Here is a 21,992-nt window from a genome sequence, read left to right as displayed (position 1 = left end):
TGACAAGTCCAAGCTAAGACGTAAACATCCATTTCCTGTCATCACAGCATCAACTTTAGATGCTTAGCTCTATATGTTTCCAATCACAGAAAGTGTACTAAATTTAGAAATCTGAAATAAGGTGAAAACATGGGTTAGATATGCTGAGACATGTCGCTGAGATGCCTGTCACTGAACAGTCCACTGGTTAGGTAGACCTCTAAAAATAGCATTTCCAGGTTCCAACGTTCCAAATATCCATTACGCAACGGTCTGACAATCTTTATGATGCAACCAGGGCACATTTTTGGAGTTTTCGATTGTGAAAGAATAAAACAAGAAACAATGTTGGCTACGATCCGTCACTTTCTGTAAACCTATCGGTGCTCGTCTCCTCTGATATTAATGCTCTCTGCAACGCAGAGGAGCACATTAAACAGACAATGGGGTGCTAGAGTCTGCCCGGCTGGGCACTGATCAAAAGTCACCATAATGAGCTGGAACTCCTTTTAACAGTCGCTGCTGACAGCACAAGTCAGCTCTCTCTTCTCCTCAAAGGTCTAAAGGGCAAATGCCTGAGGGGGGTGGTGGAGGCTGACACAGTCCCTCCTGAGCCTCCCTCCTCAGGCTACAGACAGATGGATGGCCCCCACCATTATCTTTCTATTGCAGTTCATTTTATGAAATAGACATGGAGTACAGCAAACCACCAGTGACTGCCATCCCACTGCAGCAGGAGGAAGCTTAGTCCTGTGCTTTTAGTCCTTCATTGTAGCAAGAAATGAACATTCTGAAAAGTCATATTGTCTTATATATATGTATATTTATATATATATATACAGTATATATATATATATATATATATATATATATATATATATATATATATATATATATATATATATATATATACATATAAATAAATAAGAAATGGTTTGAACTTCCTACTTTTCTCTCTGTCCTGCTCTGCATAAAGTCTCATTTCAACTCCTCTTGTTTTTGGGTCCATAGTTCAGGTAGTGATCATTAAATATGCTAATCAGCATCTCCTACTAGTAAAAACATCCCCAGCTTGTCGCCGTAGTTACATATCATGAAACTGTTTGAAAGTAAAAGAGCATGAGAAAAATCATTCCAACTTCTCAGCATCCAAAACCAGAGGGAATAGTTGTCAGAGAAAGCTACGCGTTGACCAAAAAAAATATGAAGAGAAGTCTTCAAATGGAACAAATTTGAATTAACGCAGATCTACTCCAATATGCTGCCACCGTGAACAGTGCAATTCTAGAGTTCATTACTTTACGTTACTTTCTACTACTTCTGCTTCTTGAGAGCACATTAAATGTTTTATGTTTTACAGTTTTATCACTTTTGCAAATGTCAGAAAAAGTGACAACTTCATCGCTCTCGTGTGGGAGAGCGGTCAGTAATACACACCTCTGCAGTTAAACTGGATTTTTACTAGCCTTTTCGAACAACAACATAATCAGTACAGAGTTGGCATTTTACATTTTTACAATGTCTGTAGGTGAAATTGGCAATAATAATAGTCTTTGTGTGTAGCCTGTAGAGTTTGTACTCACTTAACTTAGAGATTTAAAATTGACACTTTCTGATTCAGCATGTTTAATGACAGACAGAATTGGACTCTTCCAAAGGATAAAACAGAACAATTTCACTGGAATACTTCAGCTTTTGTTTTCTAACCCTTTATCGCAGCCTTCTGAATAAAAAGCCAACATGTCTAAATACCGTTTCCTTTGTAGAGACGTCATACAGCTTCTGTTCTTCCTCCTGACATTTTAAAAATGACTAGTTTTAGAGTCTTCTTCACCACGGTAACAACTTCCACACCAAACACCATTGTTGTCAGTGTTATGTGGTTGTGCTTTGTTAGGGGTGTTCACTGATCAATATTTATTTTATTTTTTTTCGAATTATCAGCTCAGTTCTCATTCCATCTCTAGCACAGAGTTTGCCCAGGTATTGATTTGTTTGTCAAAACCTTGTCTGTCCTGGTAAGGTTAAAATGGGATTGTCTGAACTATGACTGAACAAAGGCAGCTCCTCCCTGGACATGTCTCCTTCATCTAACTGAGACCTAAAGCTGCTCTTTGTAAAACTCTTTAAACATCACCCTTAAAATGCTTACAAGTAAGTCAATGGGTCCATGAGGACACCGGCGTCATCATGACAGCTAAGGGGTTTTAATATGCATTTCGAACATTTTAGAAGAACTTTTTGTCAAACTCACTCAACAGTATGAGGCAATGAATGAGGCAACGTGGGAAATCATTTCAAATCTGTTGGAAACGACATGAAAACAGCTCTGTAGAACTGTATAATTCATGACAGTGGAGAGGTAATAATATACCTCGATGTGGCAGGTGCCAGACGTTTTACCAGATGGGTTCTCACACAGCTGTTATTGTACAGTATAAACACAATTAAAAGTCATTACCATCTTTCAAATAATTAGAAAAAGACTTCACGGCTTCTGCAGCTATTTATGTGTCATATGTTTTCTGAATGCTGCTTCTTTATGCAAATCGGATCAAGTAGCACGATACTTGATACGTGACAAAAGAAACATTCTGTTTTATATTCTTTTACTCAACAGTTGTGTTCAGAAATTATTCATCAGTACTTAGTGTCTATCCTAGGGCCTAACTGTGAACACCTTCAATTACTATAAGCTGTGATCTTACTGGGGGCCGGTCTCGTTGGCGGGACGGTGCGCCCCATTTAGAAAATGATAGGAGAGCCGCCGAACACCTTAATCAATTAGGCTGTTGTTATTTTAGAAACCAGTAACATGCTATAAAGCAGCTATAAGACTATTCACGTACTATTGCAACATAGCCTAGACTTTGTTTAAAGATGTTGAAATGCCTTCCTTCAAACATTGTAGAAAATAGGCGTTTTAAATTGGCACTTTAGTTATGGTGAAAATGTCACACAAAAACCTTTAATTTTACTGATCTTACCACAGAAACCTATTTCTGTAGGTAAATGAAAATCTTGCTACATTTAGTGCTCTTCACAATTCCAAAACTTTCACTGTTGTTTAAATCTGGATATGCATCCAAAATATCCCTTGTTTGAAAAGGGATTGTTACTGGTACTTTGGGGTTTATCACATGGTACTTTACGTAGTTTTGTTTCTGCACAAGTCATTAGCAATATTTCTAGTAGGGGTGCATTGATAAATTAATCAGTTCATAAGTCAGCCCTGACGCCCTTAATTTTGGGAGATTGCTGATTAGCTGATACCTATAAGTGAGACCGATCTTTTCCACTGATCTTACCTACCTTTACAAAGGTCTGAAAATCAGCTCCTGTCCCCTTTTCCTCTGCTGTGAGGAAGGACTGACAGACCAACCTATCGGGTCACATCTGGACATACACAACTAAATGTGTGTATGTCCACATTTAGTTTGAACTATATTTAGTTACGACTAAATGTAACTATTTAGTTATATTTAGTTAATTATATTTACTAGTCATGTAAATTCTGTGGCACCCGAGTGGTGTACCAAATAAATAACTGCAAGGATTGTGAACAGAGTTTCAAAACAGACCAATAAAATTTACAATAATTTATTTAAAAGGTGAATAATTAAAAAGGAGGCACAGGCAGTCATTGAAGGCAAAGTCAATAAACAAGTCCGTAACAGACTCTTAGCTGGCCCAAGGGGGGGCGCCAAAAAGGTACTAGTATGTACATACTCTAAAGATGAGTATGTCACATTTAAAGGCCCAGACTCCTCTCACATAGTAATAGTGTTAACCAAAAGCTCCTTCCAGTCAGGCAAAACCTTCAAGCTTCCCAGGTTTCCTGCACTGCCAGCCCCAGAGGAGCCCACTGTGAAGCTGTGAGAAAACTGCAAACTCGTGGGTCGAGCTGCTGCTGTTACCATGACTGTGTCAGTAGGTGGGGAATATTTGTGTTAGTCTGACACTTAGAAGCTCGGTGTGAGATCAAGCCAGCTGATAATGGAGCGCTCTCAGGCCCGGTACACCAGGGTGATTCTGTAGCTGACGGGTTTTGACAGCAGCTGTCAATGACTGACTCCAGAGCTGACAGGGACAGCTCCTTATGTGAAAAGGGATTGTTACTGGTACAGCTGTTATTGTGTTATCCTGTTGATATACAAGCAGTGACTGGAGGGTTAGCAGGCACTTGAGATGCCGCGCTTTCTTGTGTTCTTTGTAGCGTCTCAGCTTGATGATTGATTGTTGATTAGATAATTACAGCAGCCCTACTCATTCATATTGCGTTAATTGTATTTGCTGATGTAAGAAAGACGTCTTTTTCACATCAGTTCATCCACTTTATCAATAGCTTACATGTTTGAATTGCAGCTCCTGGAGTTGTCTTGAACAATTTTTGGTAATTCAATACATGTAATTTACAATCTAAGTGGCAAATTAGCATTTTTAAATATTTCTTCATACTTGATTCAAGCTCACTGGCATCTTCCAAAGCAGTTCTACATGAAATGATATGATTTAGGCTCCCTCTCCTATTACGCCACATTGTCAGATGGCTGAAATGTTTTTCAGTCAAAAATTAAGTTGACGTTGATCGATGTGCAGCCTTTTGCTGGAAATAAATGCCAGAACACAATATTTGTTGACTGCAAATACACATGCTGTCTCTGTCCTGTCAGAAAACCCACTGATGGTGAAAAGGTACCTATTTCCTGTGTTTTATGAAAGAGGAATAGTTGCTTTAGTTCTTAATTGACTGCATGGTGTCTTTTATGACTTTGTATTTTGTGTTTTTATGATGCAAAGCACTTTGAACTACCTTGTTGCTGAAATGTGGTATACAAATAAACTTGATTGACTTGATTGATTGATAAATAAAGGGAAGAAAATATGGCATACATGCTTTAAAGGGATCCATGATTAGTTATGTCAATATACTTTATTTGAGAAGCATGTGCTTATGATGTAAAAACAACAGCACAAGAATGCTGTTGGCTGTTTAGTTTTCTAAATCAAAATAAAATATTGTCACACCGACCTCACCACGTTGTTTATGCTGTAGTTCCTTCTGGGTGGATGACGTGCGCGAGGTGCTTAGGTCCAAGCTCTCTCGAACAAGATCAGTAATTTTTGCGCAATAAGAAATGTTCAGCCTTCTCAGTTTGAACTAGAGCACGTTGAAATAGATGTAGAAATGACAAGAGGAAATAAAATTGAGAATAAGAAGGGCAGAGGAAGCTAAAAAAGCTGGTGTTTGTGCAGCTGCTGCTTAGAAATGCCAACCAGAAATGGCTCCAGCTAAGAGCTCCAGTTTCTAACTTGATCAAAACATTTTCTGAAATATGTTAGAATGGTGCGTTACATTAGTTAAAGATGCCTCGATGTCAGTGTAAACATCCATTCATTATCTTTCAAGTTGTTTCCTACTAATAGTGTTGGCTCCTGCTAAGGATGTTAGTTCTAACTAGCGTTGTTAGCTCTTGCTACTGTAGAAAAGATTCGATCACAAGCCAATCACAACACCTTGTTTCAACAAATATCTCCTGTATAATGGTATATAAAAACAGTTTGCCTCAATCCAGACATTTAGTGGGCTGTCCTTGACAGCCTCCATAACCTTGACTTTATGTGTTTTGCTCATAAACTCAAGTCCACTATTATCTATCCTCTCCATCAGCCCACATTGCACACATAAAAATATGTCAACCTCTGCAGGTGAAGAATCTACAATTCCAATTAAATTTTTGAAGTATTTCTGAGTTTTTATGTATCACAAACATTAACTTTTGGTTTAATAGGTGATTACCAACATTCAGGCCAACATGTTCAACTCTTGGATCACTTTAAGTCTTTGTTTAGACATTGCTATACCTTGAGGCCTTGGTGTGTTTAATCATCCTATCAGTCCATCAGAATGGCATACCACAACGTAGTAAAGCTTCTGATTGGTTACTTAAACTAAAGAGTTTTTGGTTGTTCAAGTATGAAAATAGTTTACATAATCACCTAAGTTTACATAATCACCTACAAAATCTATCCTCACTCCTTGTTTTTTCCAAAAAACAAACGGAACAGCAGACTTATCAGCTCCCTTATGACCTTGTTTTACCAGAGAGGCACTATTTAGAGTAAAAACGGTCCATCAGAATGCACTGTCTGTTCCTATTAGATAAGCAAAGCAATCTGCTTTTGCCTGGTCAGCTTGACACAGCATTCAGCTAAACTTTGCTTCAGTTGCTCTGGCGATGGGGTCGGCCATTTTGGAAGGTGCAGGAAGCGGAGCTGTTTGAATTCGCATTTGGATTCCCACTTCTTTAAGGAACGAAATATATAATATTCTCCTAGAGAGACGTGGTAAATACCCTTAGCTTTCCTTTCCACTGCAAGACTCAACTCATTTAGATGCTTCGTATCAACTCAATTAAAGAAGCGCTGGGGGTGCCTCGATGGGAATCCAACGTATTGTCATGCAAGTTACTGTTGTGCCCGGTTGGTCGCAGAGTGGGAGGGAGTGTAGAAGAAAGCTCTGTATCCCACCTCACACTACTGTTGCATATTCAACTGTAAATGCAGATTTTGCAAATGCATTCCTGTGGATTCTGTGAAAATCAATAGGAGGAGTAGGAGGAGGCGAGAGAGCAGTAAAACAACACACTGTGTAAAAGGGAAGCCATGGTGAAAAGAATGAGCATGGAATAGGAAGATTGTTGCAATGCCTTTGATGATCCCCCCTTCCTCTTCCTCCTCCTCCTCCGTTCCTCTTCACCAAGAGCATCTCTTCCTTTTACCCTCTTGCTGGAATTCAGTTTAGAGTGAATACTTAACGGCTGTCTGTAGAGTAAAGAACTGGATATGTTAGGCACACCATGTGCATGAGCTCAGCTTAGTCCTGGTTTTATTTGCTTAGAGAGATGGGGAGTAGACATCAAAATGGTAGGCATGTTTTACCCCCATCTGGACTGGAAGAATAAGAGCTTGAAGAGCCTCCATTTTGGATTTGTTCTAGAGCTAAGCGCTAATATTCTGATACCTAACCTGGATTATATTTATTAGGCGATTTTAAGGATGGATGGATGGATGGATGGATGGATGGATGGATGGATGGATGGATGGATGGATGGATGGATGGATGGATGGATGGATGGATGGATGGATGGATGGATGGATGGATGGATGGATGGATGGATGGATGGATGGATGGATGGATGGATGGATGGATGGATCGATGGATCGATCGATCGATCGATCGATCGATCGATCCTCCCTGGTGTAATTTGGAGTCAGAACAGCGTCTCAGTTGGAAAGCGGCTGTAATGGAAAGATACGGTGTTGGAAGCATTTCAGTGCTGCAGACGTGCAGAAAAAGCATTTAACAGCCTGTCACCCCAAACAAATAGCTTGTCAAGTGAAATTATATTGAAGTGAACTTTCCACAGAGCTCTTTTCTCCACTTTGTGTCTGTGCCACTTGATTTCCTCCTTCCTTTACCTAACAGCCTGGATTTATGCGGCGTTCTTTTTGTTGGAGTCTTGTTTTGAGGATTCCTGTCAAGGTCTTTATCGTCTGGCAGCGACACGACGAGCGTGTCTCCAATCGGAAGCTGACCCCCCACTCATCTGACCTGTCACTTGATGACAGAGGATTATTTCTGAATAATGTATTTTTGTGCCATAATATGTGCCACGCATTTTGTCAGTGTGATGTTTGGCTATTTTGGGACATTTTAAGGTTTGTATTCCTTGGAGTCAGCTGGATCCAGTGACGGATAGCAATGCATGAATACTTTAAGCATCATTTGGTCGTCAGTGCTGTGTCTTAATGAGCTTGTGGATTAAATCTGTTCAAAGATGAAAGGCTGCTGCTGTAAATGGTGAAATAACTTGGCTGGATGAGGACTGCATCTCAGCTGGACTGGTCCTCATGCTGAAACGTTTGTAACTCCGCTGAAAGAGTAAAATTCATGCCAACTCCTGCTACTGAAAGGACACTGCGGCGGGAGTCTGTCCTGCTCTCGGCTGCTTTGTTTTGAATTCTTCTCGTTCGATTCTGAGCTACGTTAAAGTTCCCTGTCACCTTTTTAGATTTCTTTCTCTCCTTCACCTTATCTCAGCGGCTGCAAAAGACTTTGAAGTTGTTTGACAGTAATTTATTCTGTGTATGCATTCCTCCTGATGGTTCAATATGGTATAAATACAGAGTGCTGCTCTTTGTGATGAAGTCTTTTTGATGTTCAGTCTGTCAGTTCGGCCTCAGCAGGTAGGAGGGGCAAGTTGAGGCCGCAGAGCTGCTGAAGTGGAATTAACTGAAATAAACTGGACGCTTCTTTACTTTGATGGAAACATGGCTTTGTGAGTGCTGGCTTTTATTCTTTGCACCTTTTAAGGGTTTTAAAGTGAATAAGCCAACAGTGTGGGGCTTAAGCATTTAAACTTTTCTATATTTGGTTGATTGAAAATAAAATCGAAAACCCTGATGAAATTTTGAGTTTGAGATTGGTTGAAATCATTGTCAAACTGCGGCTCTGTCACTTTTGTGTGAGTTTAATGCAAACATCACATTGAAATAGGCCCGGACAACGAATCAATAACAATATGCATCGCGATAGACTCGGGATCAATATCGATAGATAATACATCTGTTAAAATATTCAATATTTTATATATTCACTGAAGGTTGGTGGCTTCACTGAGTCACTTATTGTACTGTTAAAGAAGCAGATGTAGGCTTATATCAGTGTAAGTTTATAAAGCTTCACACATGTAACATTTGTCTGTTTTCAGTGAGCAAATGCTAATTACTTTCATAAGCAAAACCAAGTAGAGGTGGGCTATAAAGTTTTATCCTGATATTTTGTGGTGCTATTGTGATCATGATAAAAGTGGCAATAAGACCAATTTATAATTTTTTTTTCTGGAAACTTTATGGCTCTGACTGCATGGCACAGACACACACAAATACTGCTCTTGAAAAACATACCGATTTGTTATACGCTTCTTTAGGACACCAGTCACCTAAAGAAGTGTCGATAAATTATAATTGATACAATAAATGCCCACCCATAAAACAGAGCACTGTCGATGGGAAGCACAGGTCCCTGTGTCCCCACTTTTGCATTGGACACATATTTGTCTGGACATGAGTCAGAGATTGACCAGAAAGTTGCTACATGACGAAGACTGATATTGGACAGCTGGTTCCTGATCTGCAGCCAGATCTCTCTGAAATCAGACGTTTTCTCCTTTTGGCTATTTTGGCAGTAATTCATCTCTCCTTCACGCAGCTCTCTCGTCAAACTCCCAGGCTTTCAGCCTGGGTTCCTGCTGCATCCCTGTGGCTTCATTAGCTCATATGTATTTCTAAAAGTTGCTGCCATCCTGCTGTAGAACACCGTGCACAGCAGCTAATAGGTCCTTAGAGGGATCACGGTGTTCATACCAGAAACTCTTCTCAACATCAGCAGGCAGACTCCAGCTGTCTCCTTAACCAGATCTGAGTTCCTCTTTTCCAGCCCTGTCCCTATCCGTTGTGTATGTTTTCACTCACTTTGAGCTGGGGAGCTGGGGAATACTGCTCATCTTAGAAATTCAAATATCCTTGAGATGTGTGTCAGCGCAGTCAGTCTCTATCATGCAGATCAGTAGCGTTTTACTGTCAGTTTAATGTGCAGCCTGCAGCAGCACAAAGGGATCCTATGGAGAGGTCCGGGGTCAAAGAACGTCTTTTGGAGTTGTAATGGAAGCAGTGACTATTTCCTCCACGTCCCTGACTGATCCGGACATGTGGGTGACAGCCCATGTACAGATGGCAGAGCATTTCAATTTGGGATGAGGGATCTTTTCATGAAGCCTACGTTTCCTCTGCTGCCATGCGTGTCATTCATAAGAGATGGTGTTCAGTGGTTTCCTCTTGGATCTTCTTTGTTGATACTTAGCTCTGCCTCCCACGGTCGTCTGGTCCTCTTTAAAAAACGTTTCTTTCGATTTCCACGCAGTATGCTTTACCGCTGCTCACGCTGTAAAATTTATGAGTTAGCTCTTAAATGGGCTCTTCTGCTGAGCTCTTAACCACTGTGGTTTATTTCTGCCCTGATAAATAAACAATACACTACATCTTGGTGAACAGCCCAGATAAAACTCACAAAAATATCAGAGAAGCACAGGGAAAAAAAAATCATTATTTATACACAGAAAGCAATACTTATAGTCAGTATCTACTGTATGTGTATTGTTATCTAATCTATAAGTGTTTGATGTGTATCATGATCAGTAGTGCCACATGTTATATTTACATTATGAGAAGGATAACACAGTTTTCTATTACTTAGCTGTACAGTTTTACCCTTTGTATTTATAACATTTATTTAGAGTCCGTGTTTTAAAGAAGGACTATATAAAAAGTGTTTAAATAATTGTACACATAAAGATGAGAATGTGAGATTTAAATATCACGTAAAGTGGAAATAATTTGTGTCTTTTTGGTGTTTCGACATTTAATTGATTAGAAGTTGATGAGTATGAAAGGAGCAGGACATTATAAGATCCTGTATCTTCTACCTGCTCCTTTTCGATCAGATAATATAAAATTGCATGTCACTTTGGGATGATAATTTGTTTTAACTTATTTTTTTCTTCTTTCTTGATTTTACTTTTGTCTGTTCGAAATAAAATAAATAAATAAATAAAAATAAAAATTATTCAGTTCAGTTTCAGTGCTATCAAGTTCTTGTATTTTTTACTAATCAGAAAAACTAGTAATGGTTTTATCTCATAACTAACTTTAAAGTCATTTAGTGTCAGTGCGAAGCTTCAAAGCAGATGACTTCTTTAACTTTGCTAGCGGCTAATGGCAGTTGGCTAACAGCTAATATCTATCCAATCTATTTGTTCTCCCACTTCTAGCAAAACTTTAATTTCCTTTGTCACCTTGTCCTCTTTTCTCTTTTATCAAGTACCTAAAATTCTACAAAAAACGATTTAATATTCGAGGAAGCTTATTAAATGCTTACGTAACCCCCATTGCAGCCTATTTTGGCTCTTTTCCACTAGCGCCTGCTCAATGCGGCTTGACTCGGCCGTTATAAGAGTTTCCCACTAGTAACTGTTATGTGGTACCAGCTCCTTTGTTAGAACCTACTTTGCTGGGGTCCAGTCAGGTTGAAAGCGGGGAAGGGCAGCAGGGCTACAGCTGGTGCAAATTCGTTTTTGGCGCTCAACACGAACACATGTATGTTTGATTTTATGTTCACCATAGACAAAGTACAACTTTTATGTTTTGCTTAAGGGAATTTTACAACTCATGTCACTACTTTTACTCTGAATAAAGCCTGGTGTATGTCATGATCAGACTAATTAATGTTATGCTAATATAAAGAATACATTCTGATTATTTAATCTGAATACATTTAAATCCCATCAGGGAATGTAAACACAGCTAGCATGACGTTTTGTTGTGTTGTGTACAGGGCACATTGTGCTACTTTTCACGCTGTTGGAACTCACAACTTATATAATGATGAACACACCTATTAGGGCTTTTACTCAATTGTAATGGAAAAGAGCCCAAACCTTGTAGAGCTGAGCCACACTGTTAGGTACTAGGAAAAAAAATATTTTTTGTGGTCAGACTGTCAACACCACAGAGCAACTCATGAACTACTTCCTTTCCTCCTTCAAAATAAAAGTGTCAACCATAGACTCAACAGCATGTTGAGCTTAAACCACTAAGAAACAGTCTCTGTAAAACATGTGGGACTCATAATTGTGACTTGAAAATAGTTCAGGAGACAAAGTGCCATTCTGACAGCAACTGAATAGAGCTGAGTCAGACTTTACTTTGGTGAGAAATATTGTGCCATTTTAATATGGTGATATCTGATGGACTGAGATCGTGTCACAGTGAATGCAGCAGGATTTTTTAAAATAAACATGTATGGAAGTGAAGCTGGAACGATGGGATACATGTAAGCTAAGATGTGGTGTGTGCGTGGGGGTGCGCATGTGTGTGTGAACAGCTTACTGAATGACATTTTTCTAGATCAGGACAGAGCTGTGATTCCCTCAATTTCTTTGTTGGTATTTTCACAAAGATGAATTTTTTTTTTCCCATTATATAATCCTTTTAATAAGTCAGAAATTAGATCTTGTTAATTTCTGGCAAATTACAGTTCAGCTGCTTCTTATGTTTTCATTTAACTAAAGCACTTGCTAATACTACAACCCATTTGTAGAGTCTGAAAACCAATCAGCATTCTTCCTCTCAGTCAGTTTGGTTAGTAAGAAACTGATCACAATCACAATCACAATCATTGGTAATCTGATCTATTGAAATAGTTTTCATAGGTATATGGCAGAAAGGTAAAAATAATTCCAACTGGCTTCCAACTCTTCTGTTTTCTAGCTCAACAAATTATACAGTGAAATTTTAAGGTAAAAAAAAAATAGATGCTTTGTATTGCATAATGTAAATGTGCAAATAAAGTGCATTTCAGACAATTCCAGACTGGAGCCCAGCTGTTCTCTTTATTTGATTTCTAAGCAAGTGCAGTTCCTCTGGACCATTTCCGTTTGTTACAACATCCCATTTCGCCATCTTTGTGAGGGTAATTGGATTGAAAAAAGCACCATCACACTATTCTCTATATTCCCATCTACAAGAAGCACTTTAGAGGAGTTCTTAATCCTCCTAAACCTTAGAAAGGATTTGCTGGTTGGAGGAATTCTGACTGCTTTTCTTATCAGATAGTGTCAGCAAAGTTTGAGCCTTTGAACTAGTTCCTTTGAATGGACCTGCAGGCTGTACCAGTTCAGCTCCAAATAAAGGTTCTGGTCCTTGAACGCATCGCCAACGGGCAAGAGATTTATCCAAGCTCAAAATAAAAAGTAATTTAAGATATGTCACACTTAAAAATCAAATATCTGAAAATGATAACCCGAGCAAACAGAATGAAGAGTTATCAAACGATGATTTAATTTATAAAGGGAGGAAGACAATTCAAATCATGGCACTGGGAGAAGTAAATGCCTCATCTAGGAAATCACAAAAGAAGCCAGAACAGCATCTAAAGCTCTACGGGCTTCACTTGCCTTAGTTAAGGTTAGCGTTTCAACAACACCAGCCGTGGGCAGAGATGGTTTCCTTTACTGGAACGTTCTAGGAAACACTAACTCAACCCTAAAGAAAACAGAGATCATCTGTGGAGTCACCAAACAACTGGGTGCAAACTTCAGGGAGCAGTGACGCAATGGAGCCAAGTGCTGGTCAAAATAAACAAAGCAAACTGTCATTTGTATTGGTATACATTTTTTCCACTAATGTTACACACCAGGCCACGTCTGCATGGGCGTGGTTCAAAACAGACCAAAACTGTTATTGGCCAGAACCGGACTCAGTGGCTCGGGCTTTATATAAGATTGTTGACAGGCCAAGAAACAAATCAAAAGCTGATTATGACTGTAGCTACCATCAGTATGACCATTGGAGCATGGTTGGATTTTCAGCCTAAAGGTCAACGAACAGCGAATGGTCATTTCCGCTCTTCACCATCACCTTCTTTTGCAGAATCTTCTTTTGAAGTCTAAGGTTAACAGCGCTGTAATAAATACTCCAAAAACATGAAGATTTGTAACAATTTACAGCAACGCAAGACATTGATATGGTGCCAAAGAAATAGAACGCTGTGTTAGAAAAAAGAGGAAACATCCAATTTACGTTCAAGCAGCCAGTATCCAAAAAACAAAGATAAAAGTGACACGGTCTTCTGTTGGTATTCCTTCATTTACCCAGCATTTCTTACACCTCAGGATGCTTAAGTTGCTGATATTGCCTTCCACATAACTGTGCTTTTCTCATCTGAGTAAAACAAAAAAAGGGAATGTGGGGCAATTAACCTAAATTACACCAGCTCCACCTGCATCTACCTTCCAATCTGTTGAGAAAATAAGATTCACAACTGGTGATTTGCAGCATGTGAGATTTCAGCCTCACAAAGCTGTACAAAATTTTAATCTGCCTTCTTTTTTTGCCTCGATGTGGGAGCATAAACTGATCTGTCTGAACTAGTTATGTGTGTAAATTTACAGTAGATGTTTTTGAAGCAAGACATTTGAGTGTGTTATTTATGCCCATTGATGCTCTGCTGCATTATGCATCTGTCTTTTAATGATCTACAAGGTTCCACATTACTTATAAAAATGCATAAACCTTTATTTGCAAGTAATTTCTCCACCAGGTACTCTAGATGTCTGTGCTATGTCAGTCACTAATGATTTTCACGCTTTCTAAAATAATAATACATGATTATCCTAGTAAGAATAAGGCCAACTTTAACTCTGTGTTCCTTTCTGTTCCTTCAGGATCTCGCCCCAGGTTGGAGGATGCTGCTCCTCGGGTCATCGAGCATCCGTCCGATTTGATCGTGTCCAAGGGAGAACCGGCGACCCTCAACTGCAAGGCTGAGGGGCGGCCCACGCCCACCGTGGAGTGGTACAAAGACGGCGAGCGGGTGGAGACGGATCGAGAGGACCCTCGCTCCCACCGCATGCTGCTGCCCAGCGGCTCGCTCTTCTTCCTGCGAATCGTCCACGGGCGGCGAAGCAAACCGGACGAAGGCGTCTACGTCTGCGTGGCGCGCAACTACCTGGGCGAGGCCGTCAGCCGCAACGCGTCGCTGGAGGTGGCGAGTGAGTGATGTCAGAGCTCAACTGCTACGTCAGGGAAGGAAAGAAAGTAACAAAACTGGTGTGAAGGATGATTATCATGTATTGCAACCGAAAATCAAACGTATGGAGGCGTGTCACGCTTTAACGGCTTCCCTGAAATGCAGAACTGTAGAGCGAATCAGTCAGAGTAAGGATGAAGAGTGAAGTGTGAAAGGAGGCTTGTGTGCAGGTGAGATAAGGTGTTGGAGGCCTTAAAGTGCCTGTTTGTATAACAGGTGTCAAATATCCGGAGGCTCCTGTTATGAGACAGGATTTAAATCCCAGATAGAGTTCACTGGTAATAACGTTAGACACGCTGGGAGAGTCAGGAAGAGCAGACATCGCTTCAAAGGACTCCATGCTTTCTTATCATGAGCCTCACTCGGCTCAGTTAACTTGAAACACAGACCTCGACCTTGATGTCAGATCTCCTGGCAGCTTCCACCCTGAGCCCCCCGCACTCCCCTCTGACACCACGTCCTATCTTTACCCGCTCCACAGAGCCCAGCCTGCTGTCACGCCGCGGCCGGGCCTCTGCGCCCGGTCCTGTTAATGTGGACGGATGACAGCCAGTTCAAGAGACAGAGATAGCGGTTGTCGCTGCTGGACAGGAAGGCTGGGAAACTGTCTTGCAGGGAGAGGACGAGGGGCAGCTGGCAGCTTCCCACCACTAGATCCCATTTTCTTAAAATACAACAAACTCCTGTCAGATTGGAATCTGCGTGACTCCTCGGGCTTTTTTCTCCAGAGCCAGGCTGCTAGTGAACATTTCTAATTAAAAGGGGGTATTATGTATTTTCCAGTTATAGTCAAGTTACTATAGCTTTTTTTTCTGAAATCAGATTTTGTGTGTGTGTGTGTGTGTGTGCATGGTTGATCGTACTACTGAATAAATGCTATGTGAGGGGTTTATATCCTCAAAGTGACCTGCATGCAGAAGAAGAACGTAGGCGTCACAGAGTAGCTCTCCATTTACGGAAGTCATAATGGACGTTGGCGTCTAGGGATCCATTGTAAAGTTTTTCAACAATGGGAGCCGACAGGATTGATCATAACAAGACGGTGAAGCTGATAAAAAGAAAGCACAATTAATAGAAATTATCTTTTTTGGAGCACTGACTGCAACTTCTGTAGAGACGTCTGTTTGGATACGTAGTCGGATCCAGGAGTGGTGGGATTGTGATTTGAGGTATTTTAGAGTTCACACCAGAACTTTGGGCCAAAATGATTTGCTTGGTGGGCGTGTTGGGTTTCTGTGGCGTGTTTAATGACCCTACAGTGCATACAGCACAGAGAAAATCAAACCAGAATGTTCAGTATACAGTTGTGTTAGAGAAGGAGGACATAGAGAAGGAGCAAGTTTACTTTGTTGAAGAAGGAAAGAAAGTAAGATGCAGAGATTAATTACACTCCAACAAGTACAGTGACTTGCGCAATAAATGTACAAATGTAGCCCCACCCTGCTCTGCTCCTATCAATCACACAACCCAGATGATTTGACTTGACCAATCCTGCAGTTACAACAAGCGACAAAATAGAGCTGGAGGCTGTTAAACAAAAGCTAAAACAAGAGAAGTTACACTTCTCACTGAAATTATGGTCGAGAAACGAAAGCAGTAAAATCTCAATTACACTAATATGTTATGTAATATGCTATGAGGCACACTTCTTTTTCCATTTTTTCATAAGTCCATATTTATAATTTTGAGCAGTTGTTTATAAGATTTTTTTGGGGTGTCTGGGTGGGACTACGACAGACTGGCGACCTGTCCAGGCTGTACCCCGCCTCTCGCCCGAAATGTTCACTGGAGATAGGCACCAGCACCCCTCCTGGCCCCACTAGGGACAAGGGTGTTAGAAAATGGATGGATGTTTGGGTGGGGGTGAAAAGATCAGAATTGGGCAGTTAAGACCACAAAAAGACAGATTTTGGGTTGTATTTCCCCTGCTGTGCGAACCCAGCTTATGTTACCTTCAGTAGGTAAAATGCTGTATATATCAAAAATAACTTTGACTCCACTTCATAGCCCTATCTAACGCCTTGAAATTGGCCTCTGTCTCTTTAAGATCCTTTTTCCCTTTCCTACACCCTTTAGCAAGTCAACACAACAATGCTTCTTCTCCTTTAAGCCGTTTAACAACGATCTTAGGAGCATGGGACTGAGAAGTAGTTTGAATGATGAGCTCTGCAGATGCAAACATTTATTTTTAGTGAAACCAACTAACCTAACAGTCATGTTTTTGGGCTGTGGGGAAAGCTGGGATGCCTGGAGAGAACCCTCATTTGCCCAAGGAGAATATGCAAACTCCATCCAGAAATAAACTCAGATCAGAATTCAAACTCAGGACTGTCTTGCTGTCCAATCTATATCTTCAGCTGATATTTATAAATCTGGCATGATAAACACAGATCAATAATCTTTAAAGCGGGTTCACAAACCCTTTTTAACTCAGGCCCGCTCTGGTTTGCCGCTTAACTCCATATATTTGCAGTAAAATCAGTGAAACCTCAGACTGCTGCCAATGATTTTATGACAAGGCATCCATTTTCCTGAAAGGATTCAACCCTGCTGTTGTACCCAAACCCAACTCTACCCGCCTTCAAAGAAAAACAGTCGATGAATCATTCCTCATCTTCCAAAAATATCGTGGATGTGTGAAGCACGTCCATCACCTACACCTCCCCTTCTAACTGCAGGAAGACGCACTTTTCACTTCACTCTTCCTCTGTTTCTGTAGGAACATCACCTGTGATGGAGTAGGTGGAGGTGTTGAGAGTCACTTTTCATAATGAGTGACAGATATCTCTCATTCTGTAGATACCCCTGAAATGATAAAAAATCTTTTGGGTTCCAGATTTTTGACAATGTACCACACCTATGATTTCTTTGAGTACGCTTTCTGTTTTTCCTTCAGTGGCAAACATTGTGCGTTGTTGGTGGCTGCCTCACAGGCTTACACCGACATTCACAGAATCTCTAAAGGTTTCTGAGTGTCAAACTTTTGTTCTTAATGATCCAGCTCTGGCATTCTGTTACACAGGTTGACACACAAAACAGTTTCTCCCACAGATGTGTGTGTAGAATTTATGGTACAGCGCCAAGTACACAGTCTGCACAAAACCTAAAATTGGTTATCAGGCGGCGATACGCCTGATATGCTGCTCAGATCCAGCAAGGCAACTGCTATGCTCAGCCAGAGGACTGATGAAAGTCTATCAGGGTTGTTTAATGACTAAAAGTAATAAATAAAGTCAGCGAATCTATTTATTATAATAAAGTCATTAATAATGCTTTCACTTAGTCGTGTTCTAAATGTATCTGATCATTATTCGCCGACTTAGTAAACCTTGGTTGTACTGACAGATTCTCTTTCTCCTCCTAAAAATTGAATACCCACATTTAGAAAATTTGTGCTATCTTTCAATTCAACTGAGAAGTTGGAATGTCAATATTTTGGTCAAAAAATCAACTGGAATAGCCCCTGCAGTTTGAGTAAGTGTGTAATTATACTGGTAGAAACAAATCAAACAAATTAGTAAGAAGTGATATGAAATACTCCACCTCATTTGCTTTTGCTACTCCTCTTTAAGTAAATTTCTTTCTAGCCATATGGTTAAAGAGACACTGGATTTGGGGTAATGACCCTTTGCCCATTATAATCAATGGAAAAGATGGTTTGAACCTATTTTCTCTTTTGTTCTGTCGTCTTGATCTGCATCCATAAAGCCTCATTTTCAACTCCTCTGGGATTTGAGGTTGAAGTTCAGGTATTATCTGAGCATTTGAGATGCTAATCAGCTGCTCCCTGTTGTTAAAAAGATACCTTGTTGCTAGGCATCATAACAACTGTGCGAAATTTAAAAAGTAAGAAGACAATTCCTTCTAGCGGCGCAGCATCCAAAACTAGAGGAAATAATTATCCAAACATGCAACGCCTCAACCAAAAAAAACAAAAAAAAAGGTGAACAAAAAAATCAGAGCTAACATAACAGAGCTACTCCAATATGCTGCCATCATGACGGTGCAATTCTAATCCTAAAACCTTACAGTAGGATCAGATGTTGTGTCTTTTGGCTAATATCTTTGTCATCATTTTTAAGCTTGAATATGCGTTCCATAAAGTCTGTGTCTGTAGTAGAGGCCGACTTCTTTCACACTCACAAAGAGAGTACAGTAGATGTAATAGCCTGCAGTGCCCTGGCTGCACCAGGATGTGACATTTAGAGTGACATGCCTCACTTCCTGCTAGCTTGTTCTTTAACGTCTTCTTTCTCTGACGTTTGCATTTCATAGGCTACTCGAGCGCCAGACTTTATGGCTCATAAATATTCATCCAGATGTGTGAGGAGAAAAGGAGATTTCACTGTGCAGGGGCCGAAGGGGGTTCAAGCATTTTCAATTTAACTGAGTGGAATAACCTTTAAGGGCTGGTTCACCCAGAAATCCAGCACACCTCCAGGGTTCTTTTTAGGGGGAGGAGGTGAGAAACAGGAACAATCAGGCCCTGAGGGTCAGAATCGCAGCTGTTTTCAAGAATTTCAGACATTAACAGGTGAAGGTGGGTGCATGCCGAGTCCAGTCCAACATTCTCACCCACAGTAATCCTGAAGACCAGAGTGAAGGAAGCAGCTGAACATCACTGTCACCAGCTAGAGCCTCCTGTCTCATTCCGCTGCCCTCTCTCTCTCAAATACTTACATGTACACAGTAATACCCCTACACACACACCACACAATGGCTGAAATCCTCGCAGTACAAACTGATTTCAGGGTTGATGGATTTGAATTTGAGTGAAGGACTTAGGGAGTTAGAAAGAATTTATGGTGGAAGGAGAGCAGGTTGGGTGCATCTGATCAAATGGATAAGGTGACCACAGACAAACTCATATGCTCACGTTTACGTGAGTCCTCCCCCCTCCATACTCCTCTCTGTGTTCCATCCTGGAGCTGCCCTCTGTCCCTGTTATTAAGCGTAGCGTTGTGTAGACATATGGGCTGTGATGGGAGCTCTGCGGGGCATGCTGTCCTACACAGCCAGATGCAGCTGCACTGCTCTGTGCCCTTCCAGCTAAATAGCTACTCACCTGCAATCAGTCTCTGTTTACACCGACATCGCTGCAGTACAAGTAAGGTCAGTGTGGCTGTATAACTAGCAGACAGAAAATGACTTCAAGTTGTCACACTGAATTGGTGTCTTAATGCCCTGCCGTGGAATAAACATTTACTGTAAGGGCAGTAACAGCTCTGCTTGTGAGAAGAGGGCCATAAACTGAGGGAAACATTTGCATAAACTAATTAGTTCTTAAGTCAGAGTCTCAAGGGCTCCTCATGGTTGGGCGGAATTGCTGAAATCCGTTGTCATTGTCGTAGTTGTGTGACGAAAATTGCGTCGCCTTGTTCTCAACACCTAGAAATAGGTATTGCCCTCTGCCATGATTGCTGTGTTCACTATGCTGTCGTAAATCACACATATGAAAAAACACAATGACGTATACTGCAGCACGAGGGATTTCACAGGACCTCTGATCTGTGTGTCTTGTGGACTTCGGAGGTTGTGTGCAAAAGCACACAACGTCTCTCCACAACCACTTGACTTTGACAGTTCAACTTTGTTCTGACCATGTTGGGCCCTTAACTCCATTAAAACTGTTATGAGGTTTTTCATCAGTTGAGCTATTGTCAGACATCCAGTTGGTATCGCTTTGCTTTATAACCCATTAGGGATGTTTTTTTTAAGTTTGATTATATAAAACCTCATTTCCACTGAGCGGTAGTGCAGTCAGTGCAGTTTGTGACACAAGTTTGTCTGTTACCATTGTAAAAACATCCCATATAACCAACCCGTACCACACCATTCCTGTGCCCCCTTCAGTGTAGGTCCACAGGACTATACAGTTAGGGTGGAGCTCCAGGTGTCACACTACATAGTCCATTAACTGGGGGGACAGAAAAACTTCACTGAGACATACCAATGGTTTACATTTGTTGTAGTATGATGCCATGTTAGGCTTTTGAGTTTTAAGATAGTGTGTCCTACCGCTCAGTGGAAACGAAGCATACCTACCTGCGAGAAGTCATCATCCACAGTAGACAGTTTGGAGATTGGTGAGGGATTTATAACAGACCAGACATTTCAACCTAGTGGGTGTCGAACTTTCTTGGTCCTGACCTCTTTTTTAAGTAGCAAAGTTTTGCTGGCACAAGGCCTGACTCAGTCTCTGCTCTAATTTATCCCTACTGGGTTCTGTTGCATTGTGGTTCAGGGCACTCTGCTTCTTCCATATTAAACTTGCTTCTTCCCGTTTTAATGGCCCTTAGCTTGTGTGCTGGTGTGCAGTCATGTAGAAAAGGGGTCATCCACAAACTTCCTCACAGGACTCCCCAAAGCATAACGCCTCCACTGCCATGTTTCAGTGGGGTGACACTTTTGTCAGGGTCCTGTGCAGTGTTCATTTTTCTCCACATGTAGCATATTACATGAGACGCACAAAATTTAACATTTGATCTGAGTGAGCAGAGAATCATCTTCCACCTTTACAATGTCACCTTCATGGCTTGTGGCCAACTAGACAGATAATTTTAGGACTTTTTATTTTTTAACACTCTCCTATAAAAGCCAGATTTATGGAAATGTCTGTCCTTTCAACAGATTTTGTCTGCTTTTCTTCTTCGTGATATTCCTTTCTGGCCTGTCGGTTTAGATGGCTCTCCACATTTTTGTAGGTTTGCATTGCAGTGATATAGTAGGTCATGCTCTTTCCATTTTGGGATGATGGATTGTATAGGTTTGAACCTAACTCTGCTCTAAATTTCTCCACAACTTCCTCCCTGACCTCTGTTGTGTTCCTTTATCTTCCAAAAGTTGTTTGGTCTTTAAGTTCTTTATCAACTCTTGGAGGCTTTCAACAAACAGCTGAAAGTCAGAATGTCATACTTCATTATTCTTCCACTAAACAATTACTGACCCTTTTCAACTATGTCACCTAATCATTTTTGAGGCGCCATAAAGTGAGAGACAGGAATATTGAATGGAGCAACTGCCATTGTTTTTCCAAGTTATTTTTGCCAGTATAGCCATGGCTTTACTTGTTCAAGTAGAGCTAATTTATCTATGGAAGTAGAACGCCTAGTTGGGGTTCATAGACAGCAGTATTTACAAAAGTTGGAGATAGCTAGCTTAGAAAACAACCTATACATTCTCCCTCATGACTTGTTTGTTGATTTGATCAAATCGCTGACTTTGTTTGAATTCATGGCACATTATTTATACCACTATGTCGTAATTGGCTTCCCCCTTAAATTGGAGCAGATTTAAATGCTTA

General features: G+C 40.6%; 1 protein-coding gene across 4 annotated transcripts in view; it reads left to right on the top strand.

Annotated features, from left to right (window-relative positions):
• The window catches only part of robo3 (roundabout, axon guidance receptor, homolog 3 (Drosophila)), a 183,642-nt gene that overhangs the window by 90,669 nt on the left and 70,981 nt on the right, over positions 1-21,992 (top strand). For all 4 annotated transcript variants that reach the window (XM_032576308.1, XM_032576310.1, XM_032576309.1 and 1 more), the window contains exon 2: positions 14,325-14,651. In XM_032576308.1, the coding sequence (XP_032432199.1) occupies positions 14,325-14,651 (327 nt within the window). The remainder of the gene's footprint in view (positions 1-14,324; positions 14,652-21,992) is intronic.

This window comes from Xiphophorus hellerii, chromosome 11 (assembly GCF_003331165.1).
Source record: "Xiphophorus hellerii strain 12219 chromosome 11, Xiphophorus_hellerii-4.1, whole genome shotgun sequence".
NCBI lineage: Eukaryota > Metazoa > Chordata > Actinopteri > Cyprinodontiformes > Poeciliidae > Xiphophorus > Xiphophorus hellerii.
The sequence above is the reverse complement of the archived record's forward strand: the minus strand, read 5'-3'. Positions and strand labels throughout refer to the sequence as shown.